The sequence below is a fragment of the Chaetodon trifascialis genome, chromosome 9, assembly GCF_039877785.1.
Source record: "Chaetodon trifascialis isolate fChaTrf1 chromosome 9, fChaTrf1.hap1, whole genome shotgun sequence".
Classification (NCBI taxonomy): Eukaryota; Metazoa; Chordata; class Actinopteri; order Chaetodontiformes; family Chaetodontidae; genus Chaetodon; species Chaetodon trifascialis.
This window is the reverse complement of record NC_092064.1, coordinates 25,755,502-25,772,474: the sequence shown is the minus strand read 5'-3', so window position 1 is coordinate 25,772,474 and position 16,973 is coordinate 25,755,502. Positions and strand designations below refer to the sequence as shown.

Here is a 16,973-nt window from a genome sequence, read left to right as displayed (position 1 = left end):
CGGCACTTCGGGAGAGGTGGCCTGGGGGGACACTTCACACCATGCCACTCCATGTTTGTTTACCGTGCCAACAGTGTGACCCGGTCAGCTGTCCCAGGGGCGGTTGAGGGGAAAAGGGGCAATGTCCTCCACTTCACTGAAACAGCCTCCCAGGACACTCCCAGAGAGACATCATTCACATAGCATGGGGTGCAATCAGCCTCCAGCACAAGCCAGAATGAGAGATCAAGCCTTGTGCAGCACAAACCTCATCTGTCTGGCCCCTCACGGCATTTTTCAATCTGTGTGCGGATTCAGCAGCATGGGAAAATAGGGGCTTAAATGAAAAGAGATAGAAAGGCAGGCGTACGTTTCTCCTGTATAAAGCAAAATAAAACCGCAAGTGCACAAGACATACCGCATGTAGTTTTAAAGCTATATTTATGCTTCAAAGAATCCTACATTTAATTAGGCTCGTCTGGCCATCTGCAGTGAGAGCAACACAGCCTTTACCAGTTCAGAGCAGCATTTTTGAAGCAGGAATACATGATTTGAGTGTCATTGCCTGGTCTCCCACACAGGATAAAGACTAATTATCTCAATCTTTCCTCACATATCATTTACAGTACACACTCCAGAGAGGTGTGCTGAAGGAAGAGCTCCCTCACAAAAATGAGTCAAACCTTCAAAACTAGGCTAACTTTTCTATTTAAAGCCTCAGTTGCAGGATTTCTAGAGATATTACAGAGTATCATGGGAATTCTTGAATATATAAAATCTGGGCATGTAGATGAAAAATTAGCTTTTAGTGACATTATTAAACAAATGGACCTACTTCTATTTGGTGCTTCTGAGTGAAGCAAACATAAACAAGCTGAATATAACGGCATTATAGATGTCCTATCAAGAGTGCTTCCAAGAAACCGGTGGTGTAAGCGACCTGATATCTTGGCTTGCTGTGGTGGGAGCACCTTCTCTTCACAGTTAAGGACTTTTACCGTCTAATCATACAGAGCGAATTCCTCACCAGTTAAACTTGACAAAAGTCACTTTAGACTTGAATGTGTTGATTAAATTGTGAGGTCTGAGGTGGCGACAGATTTAGTCGGAACTGCAACTGTACGTCATCTGATTTATTCTTTTTAATCTACTGCACTATTCCATCGTATATAAAGTTCAGATATCTGAGATGGAAATTACTGGGGTGGCATTAGATTAAATTAGATATTTCCTCTGCTTCAGCTCCTTTGTAGACTGGTACCTTGAGTGAGTTCAGAAATTCTCAGTGGAGTATCAGGCACAAGCAGCATGCATGAGTCAGTCCCAGGGGGCTTTGACAAGTAGCCCTCCCAAAGCGGTCTACGCTAGATGAGGACGTAACTGGGATTCCTGCTATCATGGCTTTACACTTTGTATACGACCTGCAAAATAACAGTGTTTTAGAAAGGTTCAGTGTTTGAAACAGTGTCAAGTGGTTCATTTCCTGTGTAATTGACTAAGGAGTGCTGGAATTCCTTGAGTAAGACTGAAACTCCTTTCATGGCTTAAATGCATGTAAACCGCATAGGAGCACTCACTATTTTTGTCAACAAACACTTGAATTGAATAACAGTAATGCAGGCTGTACTGACAGTAAAATTGGATATATTTACAGTATATTTAATATTACAATCATTGGGGATATGAAATGTAAAACATTAGCTTTGTGTCTGTTTAGAATTTTTAATTGCTGCTTTAAATTCTTAAGTATATAACATGAAACTCAAACAATCATCACTGCTTTCTCTGCTTATTATGGTATGTTTGCCTAAATTGGTTGGCTGGTCAGATCAGAGCTTAAAGATTTAGATAACCCTGAGTTGTATCAAGGCTTACAAATGTTTCATAACAACCCACTGTGTTAAGGTAGCAGCCAGAGTGTCACTCAACATGAATCCGGCCTCCTGATGGGTGGCATTCACTAGTCTAGCTGTAACCAAACCCCAGAAAACAGTGGCCTCTTCAATAATTCAGGTGAGTTGGAGGCATCTTAAAAGGGCTGATAAATGCGGGAATCAGAGCATGTCTACTACTTCTCAGACCTTGGGTAAAGGTGTAAGACTGAGATGAAATCAATGGCCAGTGGTGGAGGGAATGGAGAGTGAATTTCCCTAATGGCAGGACAATTACAAGAGCTGTTTAGCCTGACCCCATTCCCCAAGATGAGGACTAGGGGCAGGGACCGGGCTCACAGGGCTGTGTTTTGGTCTGATAGCTGGCAGCTCCTGTGGGAGTCTGGCTACAAAGAGCATGTCTATTTGCTAATGATGTTGGAGAGGAAGGGAGAAGAGGTAAAAGAAGGCGATGCGTAACAAGGTGAAAGGTGGGATAGGTGAAAGTGACTGGTTTACCTTAGTGCTATCCCACTCCTGTGTCTTGATCTGGGTGCGGACTAACTCGTAGGATGGCTCCATGGATTCTGTGCTCGGTTTGCGATAGCCGGGGATGACGTTGTACAGCTGGAAGCCAAAGGTCACCAACCAGCTGTTCACATCTGCAGAGGAGGGACCAAAACATTGAAATAAATACTGATATCTTAATAGACACAATCATTTCCGGCTCCAGATAAACCATAAGAAGTACTGTGAATTGATTTGTTCAATTTTAACAGTTGACATTCTGCGGTCAAGTGGCTGTCTCCTTGAAATACTCCTCACTCCGTCTGAGCACTTGATTTGTTTGCGAGAGTGGACAAGCTATAATAAACACTTGAGATGGTGCCAATGATTCATGTCCACTCCTGCAGGTGCGACACTAATGACACACAGCTGGGTCCCAGAAATGCCAAGTGACGTCTCAGAGTGTCTGCAGTGCTGATAATTATATACTGTAATTTCATGTCATTTCAAAGCAGCCAAGACTTCAACACGAGATATTTTCAAGACTCAGCGGGTTCTTCTGCAATATATATATTTTTTTCCTAATGAGATGCTGAAAAAGGAGAAAGTGACGTGTCTGGGATTCAAATCCATGCAATCATGATAATGTGGTTCTTCTAATAGCAGCCACCAGCGCTGTGGTTATAGGTGTTGCTGCCATCTCCTGCGATAAGTTGTCATTAATTCTGAATATCACAGAGAGAGCTACAGACATGACTGGAAGCAAAGGCTGTTTAATCTGAGCCATTTGTTTCTTGCCCCTTTCAATGTGTTTGTTATGGACAGCAGAATCATTGCTGTGACACTTGGGGGGCAAGTTTGTCACAGATTGGCACTGCCACATTGTGGCACCTGACAAAGCTTTTTAAAATGAGAATTTGTTTGAGGACAATGAAGGGACCATGATAATTTAGTGAAAGGAATGGAAATGTCAGCGCCATCAATCACAATTGAGGCAGACCCACTACAGTATATCTAACAGTCTGCTTAGCATTCAAATGCCAGTCAGCCCCTAATGGTGGATTGTGAAGCTGAACGCCTTTCTGTTTGGCAGCCGGTTAAATGGCTTTGTTGAACACAAAGAAATAGAAGCCTAGACTGCACCTGAACAAAAAGTGACCATTTTTCCACTCCGTGTTGTCTATAGGTAAATGTTGTACGATTGATTATCAGATAGGCAGCATAAGCATTATCAACAAAATATAGTGCAGAATGAACGGAGGGAATTAAATCTGTCATTTGTGAATGAGATCTGGCTGAAGCCGACCGGTATAACCACAGAGTATTCACCAAGTATCCTTAACAATGTTGTTTCCCTTCCAGCCAAAGAGGTTGATACAACCAGCCCTGGCTAAGGTTTCTATGGATCCATTGTGCTCTCCGTCTCCACTGGGGTGCTTTCACTGCCATTTACCTCCCCTCCCCGCCACAAAGCAACACAAAACGATGTGATATTTCTGGGAAGGGACCTGAGTGTTCAACAACAGAGGGGGCTTTGCAGTGCGGCATTGTTCCCTTTGAGCACTTTCAAAACGATAGCCACTGGGCACACGCACAAGCGCATACGTACGTGTGTACACACACAGGCACGCATGCGCACGCACATGCACACACATACACATACACGTGCATGCACGCAAACACACACTCTCACACACCAGAGCAGAAAAACAACCTCTGTGTCCCAGTGAGGAAGCTCTTAAAAGCCTCTCTAGCACACTGCTTTTCAATTTAATTTTGGCAGGGACTGTTCTTCCATTTAGGCTTGTTGTTTAGAATAAAAACACACCAAATTTGACAGAGGAACCTGAAATTGAGTATTGTTTGCTGAACTGCAAACAACAGCAGTTTCACAGGGTTAAGATATGGGGCCCTCTCCCCTCCTCCACAAGTACTTTTAGCAGCATAAATCAGTTATATGCATCATCGATTGCTCGAGCTGGACTCACTTAACATCTGCCAACTGCTATTTATATACAGTTACTTACCTGTAAACAGTTGAAATAATTGTTTTGATTATTTTGCGTATGTTTCCTACTTACTTTTGATAAAGCTCTTAGAGGAGTACTTCAAAGAAAATCTTGCTTTTGAATATGAAATACAGACTGCCTAAAGGCTTGAAATGTCGCCTTGACAAGTTTGCAGATGCTACTATGCAGAGGGTGGCGGCGATGGTTTGAGAGGCTTTTATTAATGTTGAAACTCTGTAACGCATTTTTTTCCTTTTCTTTTGCAAAGGAGGGATGGGGGGTTTTCTTTCATCAAATCCTCTCATCTATGTAAAACATAGGGTCTGTTGAGTGAACTTACCGGTCATGTAGCACTTTATCTCCTCATTGTTGCTGAGAGGATTGTTATTCTTGAACATGTACAAGTTGAATGGCAGAATGTGGTTGCTGTTGAGACGTTTCCAGATCTCATGGTCAGGTGTTGTCCAGCGGCCAGCAAGGACGTCATAGTCCCGTCTGCCCATGTGGACCAGTCTACTGAGGGGCTCGTACAGGCCTCCCTGGTAGCCGATTATGAGCTGGAAGCTGGGGTTCGTGTCAAGGTAAACCTCTCCGAAAGCTGTATGGAGGACCTGCTTTATCATGAGGCCTGAGCCACTGAACACAGCCAGAGGGGTGCCTATGTTATCACAGGCCACATAAAATTCATCCCCGCTGCTGAGCTCCATGGCAAACAGGTGTCCCTGCAGGTCATAGTACAGTGAAGTGATCTCGGAGCTGGAGTGATTGTACATGTGGGTGACTCGAGTGGGGCTGGATAAGTCCGCATAGAAGAACTGCAGGTGGTGGCCCATGCTGTTTCTGCTGGACACCCTCCTGCCCAGGCCATCGTAGCGGTATCTGATGCTCCAACCGGTCACTTTGTTGTACACCTTAACCAGCAGGCCTGCTGAGTTGTACTCAAAGTAGTCGTTTCCTCGCTGCTTGAGGAAACCGTCCTCATCCATCCTGTACTGAACATCTCCCAAGCGAGTAATGCGGTCTCTGATATCGTAGCGTAGTGGGGTGAGGCGTGCGCTGTTTCCAGGGCTGAGAAGGTGCAAGTTGCCATTTAGGTCATAGCTGTACCTCCACAGAGGCTTGTCGTTGATGGAGACCACCTGGAGTTGACCATCAGCATCATACTCGTATGTGTAGCGTGTGGTGTTGGCGTAAGGCCCAACCTTTAGCTCCTTGGCCACCACTCGTCCCATGTTGTCATACTGCACCATCATCCAGTACATGAGCGAGCGAAAGATCTCGTACTGGACCTCCTTCACCCGGCCATAAGCATCAAAGTGTTTGGTGTGGGTCATCACTGCAGTGGTGATAATTTGATTTATGTCATAATAGATTACTCCAAATTTACCAAACTGCTCCGTTTTGCCAGACACATCGTCATAGCGATACAAGTCGATCGGCAGCGGCGTTTCGTTGATGACAGCCTGCATGCTAGTAACTCGGAAACTGTTGTCGTAGACATAGTCAAATCTGGCGTTGACCATGCCTTCTTCACTGAATCTGAAAATCTGTCTGTCAATCAGTGGGCCAATCTGACGGTAGCGGATGGTGCAGGTGAAGCCCTCACTCTGCAGGTTGACTGTCTTCAGCATGCCTGCCACCTCGTCATAGGAGAATCCGATGCGTGTGGTGTCATAGAGAATCTCCAGCAGCTTGGCAAGCTTGCCGTATTTGTAGATGACCCTGCGGCCTGTGCCCAGGTAGGTGGTCTGGAGCAACTGGCCGTCCTCACTGTAGTCCTGGAGCACTGAAGCATTGCCTTCAGGAGGCCGGTAGGTGTTTCTGTAGTAGCCAATGGAGCGGGAGGTCTCTAGGGTCTGGCGTGCCACATTGGGCATAGTCACAGAGGACAGTCGGTCGTTTTTGTCAAATTCAAAGATATACTGCCTCTGGCTGTAAAGCAGCAGTACCATGGACTGTAAAGAGAATAGGAAACAGAGTATTACTGAAAAGTATTACTGTCAGCAGATGAAATATCTTGATTAAAAAAGAAATAACCTTTAATGCATGCAAGTCTGATGTTTATAGTGGAGTTGTTGATATTCCTGTGACATAAACATTTCCTTGAGAGATGATTTCACAAACAGGCTGCTTCTAATTTCTTAGTTGTGGGATCTTTTGATCCAAACAGTGTCAGGGAGCTGAATTTTTCACGACTCTGCAAATTGAAAATTTCCATTCACACCCTTCTTGCACCAATAAATGATGTCTTTAAGTCAGTTCTAAGGTAACAACAGGCTGCCAGCATCTCAGCTCTTACAGGTGGCGGAAAAACGGACGACAGACTGTTAACAAGGTGACTGCCTGCCTTTTTCATATTACATGAGGAACCGCAGCTCCTCACGTTCTCCTCAACAATCTTACCTTCAATTAGTGAGTAGAAAGTGACATTTCACTCTTCTCATCAGAGCTATTTTGGGTTGAGCTTTGCTGTCACACTATGGTAACAAAGTATAACATCTGCAGTGCACCAGACAGGTTTTAATTACATTTCAGCTGATATCTGTGCTAGAGGCTGATAATGCAGCACAAACGCTGCTGCAGGATTACAAGTTAACTTACAGCTTCAGTCTAAAATCTCCTGTCGAGATTGATACACAAACACACCTCCACAATTTATCTGTGTCTTACATTCCATTTAATCATCATTAATCACTACAATTTAATCACAACACCAACAATTCGTACCTTCTCAAGGTAAGTGTAGCTCCAGGATTTACCATCAGCAAATATCTGGGAGGTGATTCGTCCATTCTGGTCATACTCCATGCGTACAGACATGGTACCTCTTTGGATACCTGCCACATGTCCTCCAGAGGAATAGGTGACATTGACTCCATTCAGACGACTGCTTGGCGCCCACAGAGTGGGCCGCCCAGCATGGTCATAGTGGATCCGTAAAGTGAACTTCCTGTGGTCATCGTAGACCTTTTCGGTCCTGGTGATTCGATCAAAGTCCAATGACAGCAAGTTCCTGTTATGAACCTACAGGAGAGGAAGAGGGAGTTAGAAACGTTAAATTTGACCACAGCAAATCCACTGAGTGGGAATAACGATGTTTGGAAATCTGAAATGATGGAGAGGAGCTGGTGCACTGCTCTTCTGAGGTGGAACCTTATGAGGAGAGCTTTAATCACAAAGTGATTATTTTATATTCTTCTTTTCACAGCTTTTAATTACAACAGAGGAGCTGTATCTCAGGACTGCAGGAGCCATTGAAGTGATGAAATTATAAGAATTACCATATTTCTTTGTTTGTGCAAAAATTCAGCAGAGTCTTAGTGGGAGTATGCCTATTCATGCAAAAAACATTAGAGCCACATTGATCATTAAATTCATTTTTACTGCTTACTGAAAGAATTACCAGGCGAAGATGACTCTCATTTTATTTAGTCATTTCCATAAATTGGAAAAGAGGAGAATAAAAATCAATTCTTCTCCTGTGTGACTCAGAACACTGTTCAAATGACACTTCACATTTTTTGCCTCCTTTAAATGCATGAGGCTGCATAAAATGACCCTTGGCTTCACTGTGATTGGAGCAGAAGGACACTGCTCTGAAGAGTGTAACCCTCACGGCCATGTTCAGGTCAGCAATGAGTCGAACCTGCTACCCGGCTATACTTTAGTTCAGATCCACCAACAGCCCTAACATTACGTTTCTCAGTCAGCAGTCTGTGCAAGATGAAGCTAAAGACGAAAAAGAAATCAAATCAAAGAAAAAGGCCTTAGGTTGCAGGTCAGAGCACATCTCCATATAAACCACTACTTTAAGCACCATCTGGAAGATTTGGGAGAATGTGGTCGTGGAGGTCTCTGGCATTAATTAAAACTACCTCCCAATTCTGTATGATTTAACTTTTTTTTTAAATTATTAATGTACATGGTTTATCTTCAGATGTGGTACCGTTAAACTTGAAATTCTTTGCAAAGCTTAAAACGTCACGGCTCAGAAGGCTGTTTCTGGCTTCTTTCCAGACATGTGCCACAGAGCAGGTTGCAGGGGGCTCGCTGAGAAGCCTCACTATTTCAATCTCACATTGAGAAAAGCATGCTTAGGTCTCTCATCTGTGAAGGGACAATTACACCAGAGGCAATTAATGTCACTGATATCTAATTGAGAGGATTACTTTAAACTAAAAGCAACAGATTCATGAGGCGCAAAATTCCATGAAGGTTTGGAGCGACACAAGTAATTTGAGCCCCCACAATGATGGGAGGGGTCCTCAAATGGATATAGGATTAAGAACAGGGGGTCCACATTAATTTTCTTGTCTTGACTTTCACTTAATGTCATAACACAGAGAACACAGACAAAAGTGAAATTAGAGCAGCATTTAGATAACGATTTGTTAAACCATCTTGATTCTTAAAGATAAGTGACTGGGTATCAAAGACTGAGACCCCTCGTGCTCCGGCATCTCCTGAACACTGGATGCAGTGTTTCAGACTCTTTCATAGGCTGCAAAGGCCCACCGTCTGATAAAAAGATTGCATTGAGATTGCCTCCAACACAAAATAAGTTATAAGAGAGGGAGTTCCTCGTGGAAGGATCTGGTCCGCCAAAGACTCAGCGGGGTGGAAAAAACCTCTCACAGCAGAGATCCCAAGATCCCATGAGATTGGAAAACCGCTCAAGAGGAATTATTTTAAATTGGACAATGCCTCTAAAAGGAAATTCTCAAAGACAGTAGATGTGTAGCCACAGAAGAGAGACTATTACGGTACATTAGACCCACAATGTTGTATTCTAAACTGTCCTCAACATAAAACAGTACAGCAACATCTGATCTTTCAATCAGTATCAATGACTTTTGTGTCAAATGACAATCTCGATCTGTCATTTCAAGCGAAAATGCCTTTCATCAGTTAATTCAACCATTGCTCTATTTCCTCAGTAACATCAGTTATGTTTATTCTCACATTGCAATCAAAGAAAACAAATTCTATCTTTTTATTCGTTTCCTGCCTCGTTTCTCTTTTGAACAAAGGGTCTGACATTATAAGGCACTGTGATGATACTAAATGCAGAAAAACCGAGATAGCCGCGTTGTCACTGTTTTCATTTCAACACTGAAGTGGTTGAGGGCTCATGCTATGGTGGAGTGGCAGCCACAAGGGTTTCCTCATTACTGTGTATTTACACACTACTCAGTCTAAGAGGAGGCTTTGGAAAGAAACAGAGTTACTGTGCTTCGACAAAATAAATCATGAACGGTGTGCGTGGCAGGGATGGGCGAGCCCAAGCAGCGCGTCACTGTGGATGGGGTAAACCGGGGACCATCAGTGACCCGTTCAGCTTTGGCACAGCACAATAAACATGTGCACATGTCTTACGAATTTGTGCCCGAAAAACAGCCAGAGAACCAAACTGGAACACAGACCAAAACAACCCAAACACTGTTGTTTTTCTCTGTCATCTTTGCATTTGCACCACAAGAAAGATGTGAAGTCAGAGGCACACAGTTCCCTCTCTTGCTTCGTTTCTCATGCATCCCTCTGTTATGTATTCGAGCCCCCCTGACACACACTCGCACACTGCCACACACTCATCCAGCCACCCACGTAATATCACTTGACATGCCACTCAAGGTCGCTCAATGATTCCAGCTCTGTTCATCCCCTCTGTTCTTGCCATTAGGCTGCTCCCATTTCCTACCTCACCCCTGGGGCCATTGTCTGTAACATACATTAGAAGCTTTCACTTCCAGAGGGATGACAGGGCCATTAAATGAACAGCCAATGACAGACAAAGTGGCACCTCCCCATTAGCTGTGTCGCCTCCCAGAGAATGTGGACGACAACTTCACTGAAGTTGTTATTTGCTTTACAAAGCCAAGAAACGCATTACAAGCCAATCACTCAGGACACATTCTTTACATGCGCTCCCTGTGTTAATAGTTATTACCAGCAGGTCATTCAAGATGCTCAATGGTTTAACATTTGGTGTTTATCTCATTATGGAAAAGGATCTGTTGATATTCTGTGTGACACCGTGGTTAACTTGCAGAGGCCATTTACCAAGTCTCTTCATTTTTATAGACTTCTCTTATCAAAATATTATAATGAATAATATATTGAAGATAATAATAATGAGTGCACAACACTGAGTCAAATTTATTTAGTCTACTCAGGTCACATTCAGACCAAAAGCAGACTTCTATTGGTGTGGGCGTGCTGCTACAGATACGGGTGAGAAGACTGCACATGATCCTGTATGTCGAGTTTGAGTCTAAAGGCCTATCAAATCCAAAAACACTGCGCAGCAGTTTATAGCTATAAGGCACAATTTCCCAACTCTGCAAAGTTATTACAGTTCCAATAATGTTCTGCTCTGTGTCAGTGATAAACAAGATAAGATAGATAAACAACAGCATTACCCCAGTCATGCTACAGGGTACTCTACAAGGAATGGGTGCGTGCAAGTGATCGACCAGTTCAGCACGCTGCCAACAATCCTGCATTTTGGACTCTGCTGAGCCAATCATGGGGTCATAATCTGGGTTTTTTTTGGACACAGAGCTAATGTTGGCCTGAATGTAGCCTAAACAGCATTTCAGGGAACAGGGCTGCTATCTGTTAGCCCACACCCCAGAATCACACTGAGGAATGTCTGTCACTCAAGACTATTTTGAACAGTGAGTGTAGTCTTAGAAAGGAGGTAGATGAAATTCAACACCGATTTGAGCAAGACAGAAATTTTCCTCACACCCAGTCATCCTTGAACAGTCCCTTTGCGGCCCTTTTTGAGTGTGTATGAGTCACTCTTAGCAATGCGGCACGCTTACCCTTAATCTGCGTCCGTACACAGTGACCTGGCCACGAGCCTGCTCCTTCCTCTGTCTCCACTCCACCAGGTTAAGGCCGTTATCGATGGCCAGGGTTACGTTCCTCTTGCTGACTGTTGGGATGACTGTACCAGCCAGCAGGTGGGGCTCGGTGTGCAGGGACACCTCCATCCCATTGGCCAACACCAACCGCAGCGAGCCATCCAGACCAATGAAATAGCTGTTCCGAACTTGATCTGAGGATGTAGAGGGGGCATAGGGGAAAACGATTATGATTATAAGAAGAGAAACAATCAGAGCTTCTTGTAGCTGATGTAAGAGGACTAAATCTAATATCCATCTCAGTCAGACACAAACATAATGACCTAAAATGGCTGCTCAGCAAAAAGAAAGCCTTTAGCAGCAGTATTTAACTGAACCCCTGCAATAATGTTGGGTTTGTGACAACAAAGATCAATAGTGAGAGGTTTCACAGCGCCAGTAAAGTAAAGTTTTACAGCTGTTGCAGCAGCCTCGAGGATATGGGGGAGTGAAAACCATCAAAGCTGCTAGCTTGCCTGTGGCCACAGAGAAGGCAGGGTGAACACACGCACGCACGCACGCACGCACGCACGCCGTGCATACACACACATACAGAGACACACACGCCGTGCATACACACACATACAGAGACACACAAGGGATAAATCTGAGTCTGTCTGTTACTGTCCCCAGGTGATGACAGCCTGTGTTCCAGCCCCAGACCAGTGACTAATGTTTGCACTGATCATCTCATGTACATTCATCAGAAAATGCCTCCTTCTTGCCTCCTGTCAGTAGATTGACAGGGACCAGGATGAATATTATTCTCATTAAGAACAAAGGAAAATTAATGGCTTGTCAAACACTACATTAATTAACTGACTTCATTTAACACAAAAAAATAATCAAAACCCACTCTGTAATTTCCTCATGTTAACATGTCACTTTAAAGTGCCTGTGATTTCTTTATTTTGCACAGAGAACAACAATAAACATCACGTGAGATGATGGAGTTTTGTATCTTTTTCTTTTCACGGAGCGCCACAGGACGTATTGTGCTGCTGAGACAAGAGAAATGAGCAGAGGAGGCAGGGCTGACCTTGCACTGGTCCTTACCTCTCTCCATCATACAGACACCTCAGGGGTTGACCAAAGGTCTCTGGGGCAGGCCCTACCGAGAGGAGGCCTCTGAGACCAGATGAAGCTGGAAATACTGCTGAATTGTGGGGGTTCATGCTAATGCATGCACACAGTTCAGCACAGTGTTATGTGCCTTGCACTGACATTTAAGAGGGCTGTAGGTCTGCTTTAAACAAAATGAATAATGGAACAGTACACCTACCCGTTTTCACTCATCAATTACAAATTAGGATGTCATTGCTGAGGAATAAAAACACAATGATCCTGTTTTGTTAACAAAGGTAAATATTAGTTGGTTATAATTTCCTCCTTTACTCCGTCGTAAAGCTTTTTGGGCCTATGGTGTAAGTTAGTAACAAGTCCACACTAAATGCAATATGTTTACTTATTATTTCACACCTGCATCTCATTTTTCACGACTTTACTCTTATTTCAACTTACTATAAATATACAGTATATTCACATTAGACTTGTGCAAATTTTTGATATTTGATATATTTTATTATCTTTTGATGACCTGATTGGAGTCGCAACCACAATTCAGAGGACCACAATTATCAGTTATCAGCTTCACATGGTGACAACATGATTAACAACCCTGAGGTGTGCTGAAGCTCGCCCAGAAGGGGACAAACACACCAGATGACCGGAAAGGAATCTTGCAGGCAGTGCATTCATGTGTTACGTGATCGTCCAATTGCAAGCTTACAAAGCAGACAATAGTGAATTAATTTACGACAGAGTTCCTGGCGCCGCTCTTCTCACGAGCAGATGTCTAAGACAAGGTCACAACACGGAGATGACCATCCCAACAGCGAGAAACCAGAGATTGTCATCTTCTGTTTCAGACACAGCTTTGCAGTGAGTCATTAGGGCCAGAGGGTGGAGGACATGTTCAATTCTGTGGTGTGCGTGTTTAAAAATTGAGGGAGGTCCAGAAAGATAAAAGCTATCAACAGGTAAACAAAGAGGCAAACGGTCAGGATATCAGAATTCCTGAACATGTAAAACAAATCAGGTGGATTAAGGTACAACATCAGTCCGCCCTCTGCCTTCATCTCTCTCGCTAAATTCCCTAGTCTCGTGTAGCCACCAGCATTGTGCTTTGTAAATTATGTTTTCTGACAGAACGTCAATATATGCTTCCATTCTGGTAAATCAGGGTTGCACCACACATTTTGTATTAAGACAACAGAGGAACAACAAATACTACTGCAAGGAAGCTCTGTACTTAGGTAGTGGGACATCACATCTCCATTTAAAGGTCAGCTCACCCAAATCACAAAAACAGAATTTTTAATGAACCCTTAGATACAGTCATGCAGATAGTTCTGGTTTTATTTGCAGAAGTTTAGCGATATCTGTATCTGAACAGTAAGATGGTGGTGAATGGAATCCCACTCCCAGTTTAAACTGCTGGTTAGCCTACATCACTCGTTCAGGGTGAACCTAACCAAGCCTCACCAGAGGTCTCTGAATCGCTTCTCTACTCCATTTTCTGAGCTTGTTTTTGAACATCCTACTATACAAAGAGCTATTACCCGCTTAAACACAGCTTCCAGCATCAGGACACACAATCTCTTTTACCACGATAAGGTGGGGAGTCTGATCTTGTTTAACTTTCACAATTGTGATTCCTGTACATACACTCCATAAGCTATTGAATTGTTCATTTATAGCAAAGCCCTGAACGCAAGGCAATCCTTGAGACAAAGTCTTCCCAAACAGGGGACTCGGAATAATCCATGAAAATATTTGACAATCCCTTCTACAAGTTGCATGTCTTAAAATAAAAAGTGTGCAAAATGCAGCATAGATCCCCCCTTTATGATATTTACAACACCTGATCATAACGTTGTAGAGCAGATAACGCAAAGTTTTTGTTATTGAAGCAAAGTTAAAGCTTTTGGTACTTCCACTGACACCTTAAAAATCACATGCTCCACTTGTGAGCTACAGCAAAAGACACTCACCCTGCATGAGTGTGTAGAAGGTGCCAGAGGCTGACAGGTTGGTGGTGACGGTGATATCCTCTTTGTTGGAGCCCTCTGTCTGGATGCGGACTGAGCTGTCGGTGTCTGTGCGGTAGCTGCTCACTCGGCCCGTGGGGTAAGTGACATTAGTCAGACGCCCGTAACTGTCATACCTACAAAGAAATACACTGATGTGAGCCAAAGAAGTCAAAGAGGGGCACGTCGTCTGAAACTGTGTATAAACAGTAACTATAGCAGAATCGTAAACAGTGTTGTGGCATGAAAAATTTATGGAGCCTTGTTGAGATTCGTTCAATCACAAGGAAGCAATCATAGTAATAAATGCAGGTCAGGTTTGCATTAATGCATATAGGTGCATAAATGTGACTAATGAGCCGGACTGTCATCTCAGATTCCCTCTGATTACGAGTTGCTGTCTTGGATAAACTGTCCAAGTGCTAATTACAAGTAGGAATTGGGAGTTTTTTTGCACAGTCCTATATTTCCCTCTGGGTGTCACAAATTATGGAAATGTGTCAACACAGGCAGTAAACACAGCAGCAAATCTATCAATGTTGGCAGCCTGAGGTAATAAAACTCCAAACTATCAGCTTCAGTCACCGAAGCACAATCAACACAACTTTTAAAGTGTGCAATGTCTGCTGCAGTTGAAGTGAGAGTGGGTGCACCGACGAGTTAAACGAGTTTGGACTTTTTTAGCTCTTCCAAGGGGATGTGAATGTGACATTAATAAAAATGCTATTCAATTTGTAAGTAACATTTCAAAGAAGAGAAGCACTCAATTAAAAAAAAAACACAGCTACTGACAAGGAAAAAGTGTCACGGGCAAGAGGAGAAAGCTCGCACCTTCTCGCATTTGGAAAACTGCTTATTAGCTTAAAAGATTAGCGATATCACCTAATCTCATTATACAGTCTATGAAACAGGAGCACTGAGGTGCGACTCCATGGGGAGACGCAGCATCTCCCTTGCCTACAAATCAGTCAGTTCATCACATATAGGAACATGAGTGGCCAGATTGTTTCATTTCGTTCAGAGAGCACATCAGCATACAACAATTTGAAATCTTTCAGATTGCCAGTGTTCCAGAATGGGACTGAGTGAACAGTACATTACTTAGAATGAAGACTTTCATCTGCGTGCTGAATACAGATTGGAAAGCCCTCTTCAATGTTGCTGCCTGCCATAATAAAGCCTCTAATAAATGAGATGGCGGGTGCTGGTTTACGGATATTTCCTCAGCGCTGCCATCTCAAATATCCAATATGGAGAGGAAGAGTGGGAGAGGAATCATCTCCCAGAGATAAATGTTATCTGATCTCAGCTGCACCACAGACTGGGATTCATAGATGCATTTCAACCCCAGTCTTTCACTTCAGGAAATACTAAATAGCAGAGTAATTTATATCTAAAGCATTTGATTTCTTGTGATACTGCTCATATTTAATTAGCAATATATTTCTCATGAGTTTTTACAGGGAAAGCACGAGAAGTTACACGTCATCACGGCACCTCTTTTAACGTTCAATTCACTGGACGAAGAGACTGTTCCTGTTTGCCTTCACCTCTGCACAAAAGACAGAGTCCACAAGACAGAAATCTCATTCTAGAGAAACGCTGCATGCCTCAGCTTGATCACTGACCCAAACTCTCTCTGTCTCAATTAAGGCCTTGAGCGAGAGCCATTCCTCGGGCTTCACTGCTGAGTTCTAATGGCTCTTGCCTGCTTCAACTCAGATGCCTATTAGCTTGCTTTCTCTGGACAAGAGGGGCATGCGGGGGCAGGGTGCTCAGCAGAAGGACTGCTTTCCCCCTGGATGACTGAAAGTCCATTCGGATCGCATCACCTCTGTGTCACATGCTAGCTCTATGACCTTTCACGCTGGGACCCAACAATAGGCTGGACACTTCGAATCAGCATCCCCTCCAGCATGCCTAACCTCAGTTTTCTGAGTTATTCTCATTTTTTCACTTCCCCTTGCAGCCTGAGAAACACATGTTGACTGTGGAGATGATACAGAGGCAACAGCCATGTAACTGTGTTAACTTCATTAACAGTTGTTTCACATGATTTAGCTGTTATTATTGATGTATTTAATCAACCTAATAACATTTGCTTGAACCCAGTGGCTAAAGCACATTTGCTACTAAACAGAAGAATTGCTGCCCTGTTAATTGGAGGATAAGAGAACAATTAGTCATCCTCCAGAATGCTCCACGATTTAATAGATTTACAGTAACCCTTAAGCATAAGCCCTTATCAGTACAACAAAAACATTAGGAGGTTAGCAAAGCATCTGCATATACAGTATACGCCAGAGCAGAAGCCTTTTGCTTTCAAGCCAGCCCTTTGCGTTTTGTTTCTGCATTCGTCCAAATTAAGTTCAATCTATGGGCTACAGAATGCAAGTATGCATTAATTAATATGGGTGAAATGTTTAGCAGTGCACTTTCTTGGGCAGAGATAAATGGAGTTTCCTTTTCAGTTCTGATGATAGCAAATTATGGTTCTGACCCTCAGGTGGTGACCTTCAAAGCTAATTATTCAAAATAACAAACACTCTTCACTGCATCTGAATTAAACATGGATGATCTGACTTGCTTGTAGGTAAATATGAAGCCATT

General features: G+C 43.3%; 1 protein-coding gene across 4 annotated transcripts in view; it reads right to left on the bottom strand.

The window, feature by feature from the left end:
- tenm4 (teneurin transmembrane protein 4) overlaps positions 1-16,973 on the bottom strand; it is a 146,445-nt gene that overhangs the window by 4,283 nt on the left and 125,189 nt on the right. For all 4 annotated transcript variants that reach the window (XM_070969824.1, XM_070969821.1, XM_070969822.1 and 1 more), the window contains 5 exons: positions 14,328-14,500; positions 11,194-11,429; positions 7,094-7,390; positions 4,707-6,321; positions 2,370-2,512 (listed from right to left, as the gene is read on the bottom strand). In XM_070969824.1, the coding sequence (XP_070825925.1) occupies positions 2,370-2,512; positions 4,707-6,321; positions 7,094-7,390; positions 11,194-11,429; positions 14,328-14,500 (2,464 nt within the window). The remainder of the gene's footprint in view (positions 1-2,369; positions 2,513-4,706; positions 6,322-7,093; positions 7,391-11,193; positions 11,430-14,327; positions 14,501-16,973) is intronic.